The sequence below is a fragment of the Ctenopharyngodon idella genome, chromosome 1, assembly GCF_019924925.1.
Source record: "Ctenopharyngodon idella isolate HZGC_01 chromosome 1, HZGC01, whole genome shotgun sequence".
Taxonomy (NCBI): Eukaryota; Metazoa; Chordata; class Actinopteri; order Cypriniformes; family Xenocyprididae; genus Ctenopharyngodon; species Ctenopharyngodon idella.
Genome location: NC_067220.1, coordinates 26037266 through 26057365, shown reverse-complemented (window position 1 = coordinate 26057365; position 20100 = coordinate 26037266). Strand labels below are relative to the sequence as shown.

Genomic DNA, 20100 nt, shown 5'->3' with positions numbered 1-20100 from the left:
TCAAGAACTTCTTAACTTATCCAAAAACAGTGTTAGGTGTAATTCATTACTAAGTAATTATTTAACGTAATTTAATTACTCTTCCCTTGAAAAAGTAGAGTAAGGGGTTACTCTTAATTGTTCTGTAATTTAATTACAGTTATTTCTGATGTAATTGCATAAAATACTGTATAGACTATAGAACAACTCTATATTAAACAATAGTGGATTTATCCTCAAAATTCAATCTAATGTTAAAATGTATGTTTTTAATGTAACCTTCTCCCTTCAAAAACTTTGGTCAGTTTAAGAATAATTTATGAAGTTTGATATTATTTATTTGAAATAATTAAAAGAGCAGTTTCATGTTTATCCTTGTATTGTTCAACTGATGAGGTTTATATGGGATTTAGAAAGTAATTAGTAAATACTTTTTAAAGATAGTAATTAGTACAATAATCTAATTACTCAGTTGAAGATGTAATTACTAGCTAGCAATTAATTACTTTTTTTTTTGAGTAACTTACCCAACACTGGTCAAGAACTAACTATCGGTCTCCTGACCTAGAAACTCTGTTATTGTCCTTAAAAAATAAAAAAATAAAATAGCCAATGGTACACTCTGGCACTCAAAATTAGCTATTAAAACATGAAAAGTGCTTTAAAAAATAACCCCCACATGTAGCTTTTCAAAAGTGTCGACATTTTCTCCACAGGCATCAGGATCTGAGAAATTTGGAGCTTCTCTGTTTGCCCATTTAGTGAAGCTGTGCTGGCATAATGCCAAATGGCCAAAACTGAATAGAGTTCCCAGCCTGCTTTCTGGTTGCCATGGTGGTTTTTTCTGAGCATCCGCAATTTATATTCTGTTGTACTTATTGGGCTCTACACCCAAGTTCAGTATCAAAGTTTACGACAACATGTAATGCTAAAAAATTGCGGTTGTTTAGTGTGCATATAATGTAAATTTTCTTTACTAATGAAGAAGAAAAAAATACAGCGTTTTCCCTTCATTGTTTCCTTTCAATGTGGAACATGTAGTGAATAGGCTAAGTCATATTACATTTAAGTGTAGCCTATGCAGTGTGTAGTGTACACTGCGAGAGTAACACGGTTTATCACTCATATGTTTCTAATGACTGATTGGTACTAGCAATACAAAGTTCATTTGTGCTGGTGGAAGAAAGAGTGGCCCCGTGCTGGTACCCCAAACTAGTGACGTCACAGCAGCAATGGTCCCGACCTGGAGCGACACATTTGTTCAGTTGAGCGAAACTCTTTCCACCCCAAACACTGGCCGAACTTTCACTAACGCCCCCCGAACGCAGAGAACGCAACATGGGTGAGTGAATGATGGTCAGTGCATTCTCCATACTTTCTTACATAAGCGTTTACTCCGCTGTAACGTTTCTTTCTATTTTGCTCGTTTTGAGACGCGTTTTGGTTTTTCTTGTCACACTCCTACTGCTTATAAATTTTAACATGCATGGGACGTTTGATAGAGTTCATATGCAGTTAGTTTTCTACCCTGTTGTTGTGTGTAACTTAAGTTTATAATGTTACTTTTTTTATAATTTATTTTACGCCTGTTTAAAAGCCACTTTTAGGGCTTCTTACAGATTGTCTTACATTTAATGACAACAGATATTTGTTAGCCCATTTTGTTAGCTATACAGGTATACAATTATAGGTTTGTTTAATTTCTAGTATTTTATATTTGTAATATTTATTTAGGCCTAGGTGTTTTGATTTTCTTTTTGCTGAGTTTTGTTTTAGCTGAAGTAGACATAAATAGTAATAAATAGACAAAGAGGATCATAAGAAAACAATATTTATCTCATTTGAGTTATTTCAAGTTCTGCTTTGTGTATTTCTGAATGCATCAAATCAGTTGGGGTGCTATTAATGAGCTCTGCTATGAATCTGTGTGCTTGTTTATCCTGCTCTTATCCAGCATGCAAAATAGAGCTAATTCATGGGAAAGAATTCCTTCTTTCATTTGTCCCAGCTGTGTCCTTGGAATGGTTAGTTATAAAGCACATTCTGTGCCAGCTGTCTGCATCTACCGAGACTGCTGCTTAATAGCTGTGCTTAACTGGCACATCTCTGCTGTACAAATTCCCTCTAGAGATTAATATTAGTTTTGTATTCCTTGATAAAAGAATGTAATTATTTAGAGGAACAGGATAGTGCTTATAGTCAGTGTTGTCAAGTCCGCAGTTTCCCCACAGAATTGGGCTACTTTTACACTTACCGCTGGTTGTTTTTCATGTCCGCGGGTTTAATCGACCCAAATAACATGATATTTAGTCCCTGGAATGCGAATTTTACCAGGGGAGCCCCGCCAAAAACGCGAATTTTACCCCACCCCCCCATTAGGTATCTGTTCCTTTTCAAAGTGGAACTCAACACTGCATTGATAAGATGACACTATAAGATTGACACATCTGCATTGTAAAAAGCGCTATATAAATAAAGGTAAAAAAATAAAAAATAAAAATAAACGCTGGATTTTCAAATGTATGTGAAGTTTGCGGCTCCATTGTTGCATTTGCAAACTGTGATTGGTTGCGTTACATGTCAGTCAAACGTCTTCTTGGGCGGTCCTTGACCAATGAAAGCTGCGATAGAGTCCAGAACTTCTTCCGTCAGTCTGAAGGTCTGGATACGTGAGACTATTTAAGGGGTGGCTAGAGAACACGTCATCAGTTTCATTGTTGTCAGGAAAAGTGCAGGAAAGTGATTCAGAAATTGTGTGCTTCCATGTGATTGTTATATGACACACACAATCTGTGTGCCAAGGCAGCGCAGCATCTGAAGCCATGGGGCTCTCAGATGGATCTGGCTGAGGAGCTTGGGACAGGTCTTTTCCTTTCCCAGTCCTCTCTTGCCAGTTCCGATGCTCTCAGGCCGAATCCAGAAGCCCATTCACCGGCTTCTTCCGGTCCGGTGGAGAGCATGCTGCTTGGCCGCTCTAGTTCAGAGGAACTAGATGTCACAAATGAGGAGTTTCTGGATGTTATGACTCATGTCACCGCCAGACTAAATCTAAACTGGTCAGTGAAATAACAGGAACGTGCTTGAAAACCAGTGCACCCAAGTTATTCAGTGGATTTACACTTCACCTAGTTCCGGACACCCTGGCATCAACCGCACCAGTGCTATGGTCAGACAATGATTCTGGTGGCCAACCCTGGCCACCGATGTCACCAATTATGCCCAAGGATGTCAAGTTTATGCACAAACCTGCACACCTCAAAAACTCCCCACAGGACTCCTAGAACCCCTCCCCATTCCCAGAAGGCCTTGGTCCCATATTGCCATAGACTTCATTACTGATCTGACCTTCTCAAACGGCTATACCACTGTCATGGTTATAATGGACAGATTCTCTAAGTGTTGCAGGTTGGTGCCCCTTAAATGACTGCCCAGTGCTATTGACACTGCTGAGACAGTCTTCAACCATGTATTCAGAATATTTGGCCTACCTGAAGACATTGTCTCAGACAGGGGACCCCAATTTACTTCCCAAGTATGGAAAGCTTTCTGCCAAAAACTGAACATCAACATAAGTTTAATCTTGGGTTACCACCCTCAATCCAAAGGACACGTGGAAAGATTTAATCAAGAAACTGGCAGATAAAAAGAAATCAACATTTGTATTGCCATATATCACAGAACCAATGGAACAAATTCCTACCATGGGCAGAATATGCACAGAATTCAGTCATTCATTCCTACACCGGCTTAACCACCTTTGAATGTGTACAAGGATACTGACCTCCATTGTTTTCCTGGACTGGAGAACTATCTGATGTTCCAGCAGTGGATGCCTGGTTAAGACACAGCGAAGAGATTTGGGATGCTGCCCATGTAAAACTTCAACAAGCTATCCGACAACAACGGATCAATGCTGATCGCAGGCGACAAGCAGCCCTGTCATTTCAAGCTGGTCAAATGGTCTGGTTTTCTAGATTTCAAGCTTCGCCTTCCCTGTAAGAAACTAAGTCCTAAATTCATTGGCCCATTCAAAATCATCAAAAGGATGAACCCTGTTGCATATCATCTCCAACTCCCTGCTTCTTACAGGATCTCACCTACGTTCCATGTTTCTCTTCTCAAGCCTGCTTACCCTGCAACCTATACAGAACCGCCACCACCAATAGAAATTGATGGAAGCCCAGCTTATCTGGTTAAGGAAATCTTATCTTCCAGACGTAGAGGAAGGCAACTACAATATTTAGTTGACTGGGAGGGATATGGGCCAGAGGAACATTCCTGGGTTCCCATCAATGATATCCTTGACCCTTCTCTCCTCAATGACTTTCATAGGGATCACCCTCATAGCCCAGCTCCCAGTCCACGAGGACAGCCAGGTAAGACTCCAGGAGTTGTCCATAAAAGGGGGGATTCTGTAACATGCCAACCTGAAGTTCCCCCTCCTACCGCCAGATGGCACCCTCTCCCGTATACTGAAGTCTATCTTCTGTTAATGTCACATGGTTTCTCTTTCCTATTTAAGGAGTCTGATTCCCTTTGTTCATCGCAAGATGTGTCCCAATTCAGGGGCTGCGTCCTCCGCAGGTTGCATTTGAAGTCTGCATACATCATTGAGTCGGTCTCATTTAAGAAAAGTAACTAATAAATTTGACTGTTATTCCTTGTGAGGTGTAAAATACTGTAATTTCTTTATTACTTTGCAATCTAACGGTTACTTTTCTTAAATGAGACCAACTCGATGACGTATGCAGCCTTCAAATGCGACCTTCGGAGGACGCAGCCCCTGAACTGGGACACAGCTAAAGTATTGTTTGCCTGGTCTGCAATTCTAAGCGTTTTCCCATTGTTGTGTCTTGCCTTGATTTTGGATTATCTGCCTTGTTCTACTATTTACTCTCTTGGATTTGATTGCCTTTGGACTGTTTTCTTGGTTTTTGACCCTGGACTTTATCGCGTAGCTTATGACTCTGTGATTTACCCTTTTGCTTCTAATAAATCTCTGTATATGGATCCTTCTGCTCTCAGTAGCCAGGTTTCCTTTTTTTGCGAAAAAACGTATAGCGCTTCAAAATGTTTAGTGATATAGCTGATGGAAATGCCATTTGTCGATAAAATTTCTCAAATGCCGACACAATCTTTTTCAGTTTATTTTTAGCGCATGAATTCTTGGTCGAGACTTCAAATGTCGCAAAAATTGGTTTGGAAACACTTTTTGTCGAGAAAAATGGCTTTAACGCAAATAAATGTGGTGTCACATGACAGAATTAGCCTATAGCCTACATGCAGCGTCTGTGTTCGTGGTGCTCCTGTTAAAGCACCATTTCTCTAGTTCAATGGTGCATCACAAGGATGAGGAAAATAGAGACAATCGTCTGACAAGACTTCGACGTCGTCTTCTTATATTTCCTATTTCATAATATTATATGTGAAAATACGCAGTAGGCCTACTGGTGAATTTCAATTGTCTCATTACTCTGTACATTTTACAAATTGGATGCAAAATATACAAATTTGCGATATACGCAAATTATGTATGGAAACGGCTCAAGGGCAGATTTTTTTAGCGATATAACAAAACTTATGCGACAATGCATTTTTTAGGGATGACATCATTACGCACACCATTTTATTGGTAAAAGGCCAAACAGCCTGGAGACGGCAAATGGAAACAGCCTGGAGACGGCAAATGGAAACAGCCTGGAGATGGCCATTTTACCGGTAAAAGGCCAACTGAATGGAAACAGCCTGGAGACGACAAATTTTCTCAGCTTCCATCACATTCTTGCTTTTTCTGACCCTGGTATAAATTAAGTGAGGAATTTGTTTGTGCTTATCTCTGTGTTATCTTTTTATCAATATCATTTTTGTGAATGGGCCTTTAAACTGAGTACTGCTTAGCTCCAAAGCTGCAGCTTAAGTGAAGTCAGTGAAAGTAATGTCACCTTTCATTTAGCTACTTTGCAGCATTTGTTTCCAAGCAACAGCATCCCTTTCTACATAATCTTGCTCGCATAAATGCACCTCAGACCTCACCGACCTGTGCCATCACCGTGGAGCTCATTCTGTATGATTGAGTCTGATGAAGAGCTGATTTGCTCGAAACGTCATGTTGTAGTATTCTGGTGTTTTAGTATTATAGGTGTTTTTTTTTTTGTTTTGTTTTTTGGGAGAAACAGTGTGCTGACTTTGTTTTGCATTTTTATTCATCCTGTATGAATGACAGCTTGTCTATCCTATCTGCAACACCTCTGTTTCCATTATGCAAAGCACTGCTTCTGCCATAACTACAGATCTGTGCCTTTTGGCCATTGTAAAGCCTCATTTTGTGCAGCATAAAAGAAAAGGTCAGTGTAGATAACACCACAGTCTTCAATTATAAACTTAATTTTAAACAGAAACTCCAGTGACATTTACAGTTATCAAGGGGAATAACTGAATTTATTTCTTGGAGATGCCCTTTTTCATTAATCCAAGAATTTTGTCAGGTCTAATCCTTAACAGGTAGATTTAGGTAGACAAAAACTCCTAAGGCCTGATGTCACACACAGTCGGATTTGCCATAAAATGTGTTTTCACTACTGTGATAAGCATACTTATAATAAAAATGTCAACCTCATGTAATAATTTAAGCGCTAAAATCAGAAGTAATCATTATCCAGGCATTGTTATATAAACATTATACAAATTTTGCCTAATTTTAAAAGACATTAAAATAAAATATTTAGAGAATCGTCATCCAGGCATTGTACCACAGTAAAAGTAATTTACTGTACAACCACAGTAAGGAACAACATCACAATATAGTAATTCTCCCTGAAACCATATCTTAAAGTCATATCTTAAATTTCTCAACATCATTGCTCTAATTAAGTTTGGAAAATGTTAAACTCACATCAGACTCTTTGACAATTAGCTATTTTTCACTGACCACTGATATGGACAACTGACCATATCTTCATTGATGCTTTTTGAGAATTGTTTACTTTCGCTTAGAACAAAACTAACCATTATCTAAATTCCTTAATTACTTTTGAACACTCAGGCTATTGCCCAAGCATTAGACTTTTAGACCTTTTCTGACTTTTCACCTACGACTACAAGTCATTTTCATTAATAATTTTTGAGAATTGTTTACTCTTGCTTAGAACAGAACCGACTAACATTTAAACCTCTTATAGACATTACAGTAAGACTTTTAGCTGCTTTGAAACAATGTGTATTGTGAAAAGTGCATACAAAATTAATTTGACTTGATGTGATTGTTATCCAGGCATTGTTATACAAGTCATTGTGAGTAATCATAATCCATGCAGGTATTGTTATAAACATTATACAAACTTTACCTAACTAATTTTAAGAGACATTCAAATAGACATTCAATACTTTACAAACCAATAATTATTCAAAATTGCTTAAAGCCAGCATGAAATGGATGTTGTATTAATCTTTTCTTTCCTTTTGTGGTGTATATCTGAATAAAATGGCTTCTCAGACAAGAATTGCTGTGATCTCATGTGAGTGACAGGTTGTCCTGCCCTCACACCAGTAAACACTTCATCAAAGAAGAGAAGAGATGACATTCCAAGAGGGAAGGGAAGTTATTTTGATTAAAGATTACGAGAGTATATGAATTATATAAATATAATGACGTGTGCGGAGAAATAATTTATAATAAATACTGCAATGTTCCATAACAAAATAAGAGTTGTCAATTTTGATTTCATGGTGACTTTAATGCACACAGCAAAAAGCACAATGTAGGACATTTGTCCTTTATCTAGAGTCAGCTTTTCTATCTTACAACCCGAATTCCGGAAAAGTTGGGACGTTTTTTAAATTTGAATAAAATGAAAACTAAAAGACTTTCAAATCACATGAGCCAATATTTTATTCACAATAGAACACAGATAATAACAAATGTTTAAAGGGAGAAATTTTACACTTTTATCCACTAAATGAGCTCATTTCAAATTTGATGCCTGCTACAGGTCTCAAAAAAGTTGGCACGGGGGCAACAAATGCCTGAAAAAACAAGAAAATTTGAAAAGATTCAGCTGGGAGAACATCTGGCAACTAATTAAGTTAATTGATATCAGGTCTGTAACATGATTAGCTATAAAAGGGATGTCTTAGAGAGGCAGAGTCTCTCAGAAGTAAAGATGGGCAATCTGTGAAAGAGTGCGTAAAAAGATTGTGGAATACTTTAAAAACAATGTTCCTCAACGTCAAATTGCAAAGGCTTTGCAAATCTCATCATCTAAAGTGCATAACATCATCAAAAGTTTCAGAGAAACTGGAGAAATCTCTGTGCGTAAGGGATAAGGCTGAAGACCTTTATTGGATGCACGTGTCTTCAGGCCCTCAGACGACACTGCATCACTCATCTGCATGATCGTGTAAATGACATTACTAAATGGGCCCAGGAATACTTCCAGAAACCACTGTCGGTAAACACAATCCACCATGCCATCTGTAGATGCCAACTAAAGCCCTATCATGCAAAAAGGAAGCCATATGTGAACATAGTCCAGAAGCGCCGTCGTGTCCTGTGGGCAAAGGCTCATTTAAAATGGACTGTTTCAAAGTGGAAAAGTGTTCTATGGTCAGACAAGTCCAAATTTGACATTCTTGTTGGAAATCACGGACGCCGTGTCCTCCGAGCTAAAGAGGAGGGAGACCTTCCAGCGTGTTATCAGCTTTCAGTTCAAAAGCCAGCATCTCTGATGGTATGGGGGTGCTTAAGTGCATACGGTATGGGCAGCTTGCATGTTTTGGAAGGCACTATGAATGCTGAAAGGTATATAAAGGTTTTAGAGCAACATATGCTCCCTTTCAGACGCCGTCTATTTCAGCAGGACAATGCAAAACCATATACTGCAGCTATTACAACAGCATGGCTTCGTCGTAGAAGAGTCCGGGTGCTGAATTGGCCTGCCTGCAGTCCAGATCAGTTTGACGTCCTCAGACTATTTTGAAAAGAAGAGGAGATGCTACACCATGGTAAACATGCCCCTGTCCCAACTGTTTTGAGACCTGTAGCAGGCATCAAATTTGAAATGAGCTCATTTTGTGCATAAAATTGTAAAATTTCTCAGTTTAAACATTTGTTATGTTATCTGTGTTCTGTTGTGAATAAAATACTGGCTCATGTGATTTGAAAGTCTTTTAGTTTTTATTTTATTCAAATTTAAAAAAACATCCCAACTTTTCCGGAATTTGGGTTGTACTAATAGTTTGGACTTAGGTAGAAAGTGATTCTATAACAGTTATGGGCAGCTTTATCATGGAGTATCAGGCGAGTACATAAGGCAGTAGATTGAGAAAACTAATTTGAATGGAATTTTCAGAGGATTTTTTTGTTTGCTTTTTTGGTTCCATTCACTTTACCCCTACACTAGACAAGTAAATTTGGAGGATACACTACTTTCACATGGCATGAGAACCCAATGATAACAAATCACCATTCACTTTCATATGGAAAAAAAAATTACCTTATGCGTTCCATGGAAGAAAGGAAGTCATAGGGGTCTTGAATGACATAGGGGTAAGTAAATAATGACAAAATTTCATAACAGCAATCATAATTCATAGTGATGACTATTGTTATGTAACAACTGGTAACTTCAAGTTTAGTTTCCATAATGGTTATAGATAAATGCCATGCAGCTCTATGCGAAAGAAAGCAAGCATATGGAACATATAAACCGCTTCTATTTTGTGACAGCAAAGATTTTGTTGCGATTGTGATCAAAATTATGCATTGCTTCTGGACATACTGAGATAGAGTCCTTTATCACATAACTTTGGGAATTAACAGCTTGCCTGCTGCTGTGATGTCATCCTAAGACCCCGCCCTAGAGAATCTGGGCCAAAAGGATTATGGGTTAGTGAAGAGGAATTTAAACCTAACAACACAGATAATTTGGAGGGAGTGAGAAAGATATTTCACCTTTATTTCTTGGTGTATTTTTAGGTAAACTGATAACTGATGGTGAATGTCAGGAATTACTTAGGTTTGAATTAACTTGTGATGAGATAATATATAATCATCATTGCTGATGCACTCTGAATGATCTCTTTCATTCTCACCGTGCACCTTCTCAGAGCAGGAGATCTGTTTAAAGGACATAAGATCATCAGGCTATTGACACTCTTTGTTTATTTTTGTGGTGTGTGTTTTCTTGTAATTCAGTTAGTATTTTGGCAGCATCAAAGGTTAATGCCAACTTTGTGGTAAAGTTCTGCAGATATATGTAGTTTTTATAACATTTTCACCAACAGTCATTATTACTTAATTTAGCCTATTTTGTGATCTGGCTATTTTACACAGGTAGCCCTATTAGTATCATATAATTTAGTTGTTATTAATCAGTTGGTGATTAAAAAGCTATCAGAATGGACCAAATAATTTTTTTCTACAGAAGATGGTGCCCCAGTTCATATACCTCCCACCATGCTCTCTTTTGTCTCTGTGTCCCACTAGTTTGGACAGAACCCCAACTGACAACAGAGGCTGGTGTGAGTCTGTAAAGTTGTACATAAACATGAATGCTTCCAAGGAATAAGACCCACCCAAGCTGTTAGCCTATTTACCCTGTTTGAATCGCTTAGATTAGCTTAAGGCATCAGCTACAAACACTATTTTGTACATGTATCTCTGTATATGCTTGTAATGATTTTTTGTTTTATTTGTGGGTGAGGTGATAGGAGAGGGATAGGAGAGTTTTACATCAAAAAAATTACGCACTTCACCTTACATATCGCTCTGCCTAGCAAAGCAAGCAAACAAACAAACAAACAAACTTTTTACCTCACACTTTACAAGTCAGTCCTCCTCTCACCATATTCAATCATGATCAATTACGTAACAAAAGACATAGTAAAAGCATATAGAACTATTGAAACTCAACTACCCTTAAGATGCTCAGTGTTTAAGTCCTTAAAGCAGTAAAAAAATATAGATACTGTATGGAATACCAGAATGTTAATTTACAGCAGTTACAATGATTAAAACCTCTCCTAACATTCCTACTTTTGTCTATCAGCCATGTCAACATGTTGCTATAGAGACACTGTCATGAGTTCTGTTGGCATTAAACAGCAGTATTCTGTGTAAATGGGCCACAGGACTAAAGTACTTATTCAAATTGGCCAAGTGGATTGCCTTGTGTCTTTCTTTTGTTGTTCCATTGAAATTTTCATTTTTGTATTTGCTACCCAACCCCATCAGTGTTGCTATGTTGGGCTGCTCAAACAAGTAAAGCAATGTTGTAACAGCCACAGAGTTTAGAGTCACACTTTTTGGAGAAAATCAACTTACCAATGGATTACTTATAGTTGTCTTGGCATATAAGCTGACAGAAGTTTAACATCGAAAAAAATTCACACTTCACACTTTAACTTATACATATTACTCTTCCTAGCAAAAATACACAGACTTATCTCACAATTCTGTTTTATTTTGTGATATCTTTAAACTAGACATCGAATACATCACTCTGCCCTCACTGCAGACCTCCCTCCTAAGTGGGACAGGACTAGGCCCTGTCTATGGACTTTAATTGCTTCTTTGTTTACAGGACTTCAAAAGGAAACCTTTCTGTGTGCTGTATCCCCTTTTTCCACATTAACTCTCTAGTCAGGGCACATAAAAGAACAGTAATGGGCTCATTACTGGAGAGATGTGTCCACTGGGTTGTTCTGTCTCATATTAACTAGACTAGTCTGATCATGTCTAAATTTCCACATTTTTTGACGTACTCGTAGGAGAACAGAATGTAATCAAATTATCAGGGAAAAGTAAATAGGGTCCACACCACAGCTATAACAGTAATGACACAGACAAACAATATCGCTGGAGATACTTTCAAAATGATTTTATTCCAGCTGATGAATGATAAAAACATTGAAAGCCAATTAGAATCTACCTGACTTTAAAGAGCTTGAGCATTTAAAGTTGCAGACAACATAATGGCAGCTTGTGCTTATATTTTTGGTGTGAATGGGCCCTAATACAAGATTATTGTGTGCAGTTTGTTGGTTTGATTTGATTTATGGTAGCTAATATCAGTTGTGAAAAGATGACAAGCTCAGAAACATTAGTAGAATTCTGCCCTAGTTTTCACCTCCTCTTCTCTGTGAGTTGAAGTTTGAGAAGCACTAATGTTTTCACCCCCAGTGAGACAATATTTTTAAAGGCAACTATACACATTATCTTAAAGTATTTATTATGCATCTGGAAATCATGGGCTTAGGGCAGGGGTTTATCAAGACCTATTCACATTGAATGCTAATATTTGCACATTCAGTCTCTCATTCAGTTTATTCTCTTTTTTTCTTCTGATTTTTAAGAAAACTTGCCGTAAACTTGCTTAATGAGGCATGTTACTGTACATGTGCTGCTGCTTCTGTTCCACTAATTTCCATTGCATATGTTTTGCTGTTTTGTCAAGTGGCATTGTATTTCTTTTCTTCTCTCTCATCATAAGCGCTGGATGGTAGGCCTGCTGAAGGTGTGTTTGTCGAACAGTACCACCTATCGTATGGGAGAGAATTTTATCTTCTTTTAGCTCAGTGGATAGTTTTGTGTCTTGGTGTAAATAGACCTCTCCAATGCATTGTGCCTTGCATTTTGTCTGTGTGAGCAGGCCTTGGCTTTAACTAAACAGAAATATGTGCTGCATTCAAGATTATGAATAGAAACATTTTATTCCTCTGAAACCTCTTCACACCGACGACAAAAATCCATCTGGTAACAAACCAAAGTTGTTTTTTCTTTGGTCAGTGAGTGTGTCAGATTTTTTCTTTGTCTCACGATGAAAATGGACTAACCAAAAACATTTGAGCTTTGGGTCACTTGTCTTAAACCTCTGCAGATACAATCTGTGTATTTGCATTTGGTGGTGCTAATAAACTGAAAGATGGTAACACTTTATTTTATGGTGATGTAGTTACACATGTACTTATTATAGTAATAACAGTAAATTATGCAAATCACTATAGCTGTAGTTCCATGATGCTATTTGCTAATGTTCATTGAAAGCACGGTTTTGGGAAATACAGAGTCGTTGAACTGTTTGTAATGACGGTACTTGCGACCAGTTGGCAACTATTGCTTTTGGGAAACACACCACTGATTTAGTGTTTGATGTTTAACTCTCCATGTAATTTATTGTTACTTTTAGTGCTTTCTGCTGTTATACTGTAGTTGTCTTGTCCATGCACTGCTGGAATGTGCACTTTTCAGTGTTAGTCATCAAATTCTCCTTTTTGATTTTTTATTACAGTTTTCAGTACATGAAAATCATTAGGTAGTAGGTACCCTCAAAATGTTCCTCAATATTATGATAAAGCACAATATTATCTTTTGTTTTACTCACAGTTGACTCTGCTGTTATGAATGATTAATGAGGTCTAAAACAATGAATTAAAACAAACAATATACTCAGATTTGTTCAAACTAACCAAAGGCCTTTTTATTGGTCATCAGTTTGGTGGCATTATGAAGTTCTGCGACATAAATTACAGGCAATCTTTATCCGTTGTTTTCTCTATTGTCCGCTAAATGGCTCATGCTCTGAGCATCTCTGGAAACCCCAAATGTAGCTATTGTCCCTCTTCAATAATAATAAACAGTGAACAGAGTAATTATAGCTACTATAAGCCATAAAGGATTATGTAGTTTTATGGAGGTGAGGGATGGGTGGGCTGTTGTGATGCTCTGTGGGTGTATAGAGAATAATTCCACTCTTATAGATAAATAGATAAAACAAACTTTCCTTCTTTCAGCCTCAGTTTTACATTGACCTGAGAGAGAGAGTGAGAGAGAGAGAGAGAGAGAGAGAGAGAGAGAGAGAGAATATCTCTAAAAAAATCTCTATGGCTTAAAAAGGTCTAAGAATTGCAGTAAAAGCTTGGCAGAGCTACAGTAAAGTATTCATCCCCTTGGAAGTTTTCACATTTTTTGGTTTTCCAACATTGAACCATAAAGAATTTTAATTTGGCCTTTTTGACAGTGAACAACAGAAATATATTCTTTTATGTCAAAGTGAAAACAAACTTCTTCAAATTGGTTGAAAGTTATAACGGCCAATTGTGGTTTAATAATATATTTCAGATAAAGTTGCTCCCAAATATCAGTCAGACAGACTAATATTCCTGTTTAAATAGGTTGTTGGGAAGTATAAGCTGCAGTATAGGATTTGATGGATATGGATTGGACCGTTTCCCTTTATTTTGGCAGCATTCTTTTTATCCTATTCTCTACCCAGCCTTCCAGGCAGGGCCTGCTAAAGAGAAGCATCACCATCCTTAATGGTGTGAATGGTGTGCTTCTGATGATTGCATTTTGTCTGATGGCCAAAAATCTCAAGTGCAGCCTGCTCTTTACAATTCTGCCATACTGTTTCAATTTCCTAACTATTGATTTAACTGTGCTCCAAGGGATATTCAATGACTTGGAAATCTTCTTGTATTCATCCAACACCTTGTGCTTTTTAACTACTTTTTTCCTTTATGGTGTAAGTTCTGCTGCAGTACTGACTAACCAGAAGTTGGACCTTTCAGATAAAGGTGTGTTTATGCCACTGAAAATCTAAATAACTGAAAACAGGCCTATATCAAATATTTCTTTATATATATATATATAAATTTTGATTACAAAAACAAATAAATAATTATTTCTTGAACAAAGGAATTATATATAAGTAATGTATAAAAGTCAACATGAAACAACATTTACGTTTTACTTCCATAATGTGACATAAATGTAAAGATAAAAAATTTAAAGCAGCACTTCATTTTATACATCAGGAATTGAATTGAAAAAAGTAGATGTTCCATACCAGAATGGAGCCAAACCTAAATGCAAGTTTTCCGACAATTATGAAGGCTAAAGGTCAAGTTCACCTTTTAGAGCATCTGGTAATGCGTATTTTTCAAATCTAATGTTGTTTGCTATTATTTCTAAAATCTTTGTGGCTACATTACTGCATTATCTATTTGCAAAATTTTAAAAATAATCTACGTAATGTACAACGGCATCCTGAAACAATGTTAAAATAGATATTAACTTCAGAGCCATAGCCTCAGTGCTCTGACACACAGTTAAGTAGCATAAGAGGTGACTTGAGATCGATTCCCAGCTTGACGTCCTAGTTGATCTCTGTCTCTCATTCACTGTCCTTACTTAATAAAGGTGAGAAAAGTGCCCCTAACAAAGCTATTAACATCATCCAAAAGGAAAAGGTTAGAATATTAATAATTATTATTATGATTATGAATGATTGTGAAGACATTTTTTTCTTTGGACCGATGAAGTATGCACAATAAAACAGGAACGTGTGTATAAAGAAAATAAATGTTAAGTTCAGTGTTGATTTTAAACATGGAAAACACATACACTATAAGATGTTTATGTAAGATGATTTGATGTTATGTTAATTTATGTTATTTAAATACAAATACTGTTAAACTATCCTTTTTTCATTTCTTGCAACTTTGACATCATGGCCAATAAATAATGATTTTTTGCTTATGATAATGCTTAGGGACCAGTTAGGCCAAAGTGTGTTGTGGTTGCCATCTGCTAAATAAAGAATAATAACTCCCAGTTCTCTGATACAAATAATAGCTTTGTGTATGTGCATTTTATTTTATTTTATTGTGATGAGAAGATAAACTGTGCCAGACAGCATCTCTCATCTACCAGACAAACACTTAATCTGTGACAGTGACCTACAAATTTAGAGATTATTGTAGTATGTCAGAGCAAAACCAACCCTGAGATTCTCAAGAGAGCCCCGCCTCATGACAAGTTCCCAATTGGTTCCTATTGTCTTCGGTTCCACCCCCGAATAGTCTTAAATGTCACTTGTGATGACATATAGCATGAATATAAACTAATTCATGTTATGGCACATATTTTTCAGTTAAAATGTGAAATACACATTAATTCTGTTCCTGATTTGTTCCCATAGTGTGACACAGTCTATTATACACTATACTAGTGTCAGTCAGAGGCGTAGATCTTCTCTTCTCAATCACCAAACCAAGGTTGTTTCCCTCCAGGAAGTTAAAGATTAACTTTCTGAGCTCAAATTTGTTAATACAAACTGTATATTTCATTCTAAAATTGCTTGTAAAATGTGACACTTTAAAGGAGGTAAGAACTCTAAATTGCTTCCAGAAGTATGAGATTGTTTACAGCACATCCACTACTCGCATTCCTTTACTTGCTGTGTTTTTGATGCCTGGGGAGGGTAGGTGTTTTAATGTGGTGGATAGTAATCTCTTTACGCCTTTTTCAGTTCACTTTTTTATGGTAATGGTCTGGGAAAGTGTTTTAAAAGCATAATGTGTCCTACATCAGTATGAGGAGACAACTATTTGGTTCCACAATACTGTAAAATAAATAATCATTAAGATAAGCTGAAGATTAAAGGTTTAACAAACACAGCATAGGAGCAACTTGTGTAAAATCTTGAGTGATACATCAAAATCATTTTTGATACATTCATGGGTCATTTATACAATTAGAGTATATTTAAAAAATGCTTGAAATAATTTAAGACTTTGCAGTAAAAACTTGGCATGGCTAGAGTCCCTATAAAAAGTATTCACACCCCTTTTTTCCAGTTTTTCAACATTAAACAACAAAGGGTTTAGATTGTTTTTTTGTTGTTGTTGTTTTTTTTGACAATGTGCAACAAACAGATTCTTTCATTTTGGTTGAAAATTATAATGCCAATTGTTTTAATATAGGAGCAATGGATTAACTGGTGTAAAATCTTGGGTGACACATCAAAATCCATCACTAGAGACATTTTAGAGTCAATTTACTACATATATCACAGAAGTAAAACACGACTGCATTATCAAGCGGACACTACATAATTAACTTTGCTTTGCTACCAGTCATGTTGTGTCCAAGCAAGCATATGTTCATTATTATAACCTATGGGGTGCCACCTCTTTCAGGATCAGGATTTAATGTGATACTCCTGAGTGTCTGCTTTTTACCAGGGGACTGTTGAAATACGACCTCATATATACTCTCTGGGTTTTTAAGGCTCCTTAAAAGGTAATGACAGAGATGGTATTTAGTGTGCTCTCTTTTCTGGACAGTTGTACTTTACCAGTACGTACAAGTCTTTTGTTTAGCTGAATGCAGCAGAAGGTCATGTGCATGAGAATTAATACTGTTTAAGAGGATTCCAGACAGATGGTATTTCTTTGTTGGACCATTGTTTTTTTATTAGAAAACCCAAGCATGCCATCTAAATGTGGATTTTTGGAATAAAATAATTGTTGAAGCGTTTTTGCGCCTCTCATAGCACACATCACTTTTAATTCATATCTATGTGACCCCTGTCCTAATACTGTACTGTTCATACATTTCTGTCCTCCCATCAATTCGGAGAGGAAGGAGGACAGAGAGAGGGAGGGGGATGGAGAGAGAGAGAGCATGTGTGACTGTTTACAGCTGGGACTATCTGTTTATGTCAACCTGACTGCCAGTGGAGTGGCTGTTTTTCCTAGCCTCTTACGGATTCTCTCTCCTCAGCGTAGCTGCTTGTAGGTTAGCATATAGTCTTCTCTAAGCCTTTACGTGAGACCCTCTTCGACTGAGCTCGTATCGTTTATGAGCAAGTTATTTATGCGAAATCCGATCTGACAAAATATTTATAGGCTATATTTGAGGTGGACTGTGATATACTCCTATATTGGAGCGAGAGAGACCAGGCAAAGGGAAATATATTCAAAATACTCGTTTCCAAATGGATGGGATGAAGCCAGAATCGACGGCTGAGGAGAATCAGGATGAAAGAGAAGAAAGCAAAGGTTTGTAACTGTGTGTAATCGTTTTCTGTTTTGTACTTCGACTCGGATTTATTGTGCTAGATGTTTAGAGAGCGGCTTAACCTATTTGCGAAGGCTTCGCTTGCGCGCCGTTCATTGCGAATGAATCGAATATTTTATTGATTGAAGTGCTTGTGATCCTCATCGTGTCATTCACTTATCATTAAAATGCTTTTACGCCGTTAATTCGATTAGGGAATGCGCATGTTTTATCTAGGCACCTTTGGAGCGCTGGTGATGCCAAATCTTTCCTCTGCGTCTTTGGAGAGCAGTTTCCATGATGATTTGAATAAGAGCTGCTCCTGTTACCTTAGTGATTTCCCCTCAGCAATAATAAAGAAGAACATTTATTTGTTCGGACCATATAGATTCATAAATATGAAATACTATACTATATTGATTATATTTCGAGCATATTCTAAATGTTGTGTTGTCTTAGTGTCGATAGTATTGTTGATGGTGACGAGGTGGAGGTGTCGCATTGTATTGAAGGTGTTGTTTACATTGCTGTAGTGTTCGCTGCTAAAACCAATGGACAAATTTCTCTGATAAATTTGATAAATACATTTGATGAATTCCTTTGCTGTTCAACGTTGCGCTATATAATCAGTTTTTGACAAAATCCAAAAACATGAAATTATTATTATTTTTTACAGCTGACTAGTAGAAAATAAAAGCATCAGATACGCAAATAGAATGCATGCTTTGAATATGTAAACTCTGAGCACTGTAGTGTATCCTACAACACCTGATCCCTTGAAGAAAACATGTAATAAAATCTTCATAAATCGTGTGTGTCTTTAAATACAGGTTATTAGCGATTACAGAGTTTAGTGATGATATTGGTGCAGGATTATCTGAACAAGGTTTTTTTATATAATAAAAACCATCTTAGCATAAGCAGTGCTCTAAAGAGGACTATCCCTGCCCCCCACTTGACCCCCACCAGAATTGGCATTTTACATGCTTCTGGACTATTTTTGTGTAATATTATTATGCTGACTGAGTTGTGGATTTGCAGTAAAGTCCAGGTTCTCCACAAGCATCTAAGCAACAAGGAGGCTGCTCCTCCACTACACCCACTGGTTATGTCATACAACTTTCAAGCCTTGAATGATTATGTTAATTTCCACTGCTCATAAAACCAAAAAATCATGACATTCAAGCAGATAATTCCATATGTCTTTATTCTTTCTACCGTTCTTATTCTTTAATTCTTATCCTCTCTTCCATATTAAAATTTGACCAATTTTGCCATCAGCGTGATTAGATTAATGCATTATGGAAAGGAAGACCTAATGGTACCATATGTGTTGCAACTAAAATATGCAGAGAAAAGTAGTCTTTATGAAAATTTGATGCATTTCCAAGAACTCTTGGTCTCTGCCAGGTCATCTTTCTGTAGATGTTTCTCTATGGTTCTTCAATGAGAGGTTGAGCTTTGGAGGCAGAGTACACATCATTTGTTTACTGAAAGAATAAGTTCACCTATTTTTAACTGGTTTTGTATTGTTACACTGTTGGTAGTTTATGTAAATGAACAATGTGTGTACATTTCTGTGTTACCTGTACCCAGATATATGTTTATTTGTCAGCAAAAGTCTGCCGGATGACACAAAATGCATCAAATGAATTTAGATAAAACTACTGTATTCTAGCCCACAGACAGTCAGATCAAGGGGGGGTGGTGTCAAAATCAAAAGTGCATTATGGGTGCATTAAGAGAACATCACAGCCCCTTTTCTCTGTTTTCTCTGTTTTCTCTAGCACCGATTCACTTTTCTACTTTTATTAAAAGCCCATCTTGCCAGTTGTGAATTCCCCATTTAAGAGCAATAACTTATTTTATAAATTTTTTGATCTAGTACGTGTAATCAAAATGTCACAAGTTGTTCTTCCTGTGACGTGACTCCTTGTCCTTCCTGTGATTTAACAGCTCTGCAGTTAAAGTCGACATGAAACGGAAGTTGCGATAGTCTTTTCTTCCCAATTGTGATGCATATCCAAGTGAAATGGCTTCCCGAACAAGGAAAAAATGTAGGGCGGGACTTTTGTCAGTCGGGAGTAGAGTGGTGCAGGGATGACATATTTTTGTAGGCCAACCCGGAAGTTAGCATTGCCCTTGTTCCCTCGACAAAAAAACAAAACGAAAAACCAGTAGGATTTTTTCCATTGGCTTTTGGAATATTGCAAGAAAATATGGTCTGTGACTAACAAAAGCTTATGATTCCTACTTGTTTTGATCATCGTAATAGTCTTCAC

The 20100-nt window shown here is 37.0% G+C and overlaps 1 protein-coding gene across 4 annotated transcripts in view; it reads left to right on the top strand.

Moving 5' to 3' along the window:
• The first annotated feature begins 1158 nt into the window (after nt 1-1158).
• gpm6ba (glycoprotein M6Ba) overlaps nt 1159-20100 on the top strand; it is a 47664-nt gene continuing 28722 nt past the window's right edge. Inside the window, exon 1 of one of the 4 annotated variants that reach the window (XM_051899674.1) lies at nt 1159-1321. In XM_051899674.1, the coding sequence (XP_051755634.1) occupies nt 1318-1321 (4 nt within the window). In that variant the 5' untranslated portion in view covers nt 1159-1317. Of the gene's footprint in view, nt 1336-17459; nt 17821-20100 lie in introns of those variants that run through there. The other 3 variants (XM_051899694.1, XM_051899684.1, XM_051899665.1) reach the window with 3 other exon arrangements.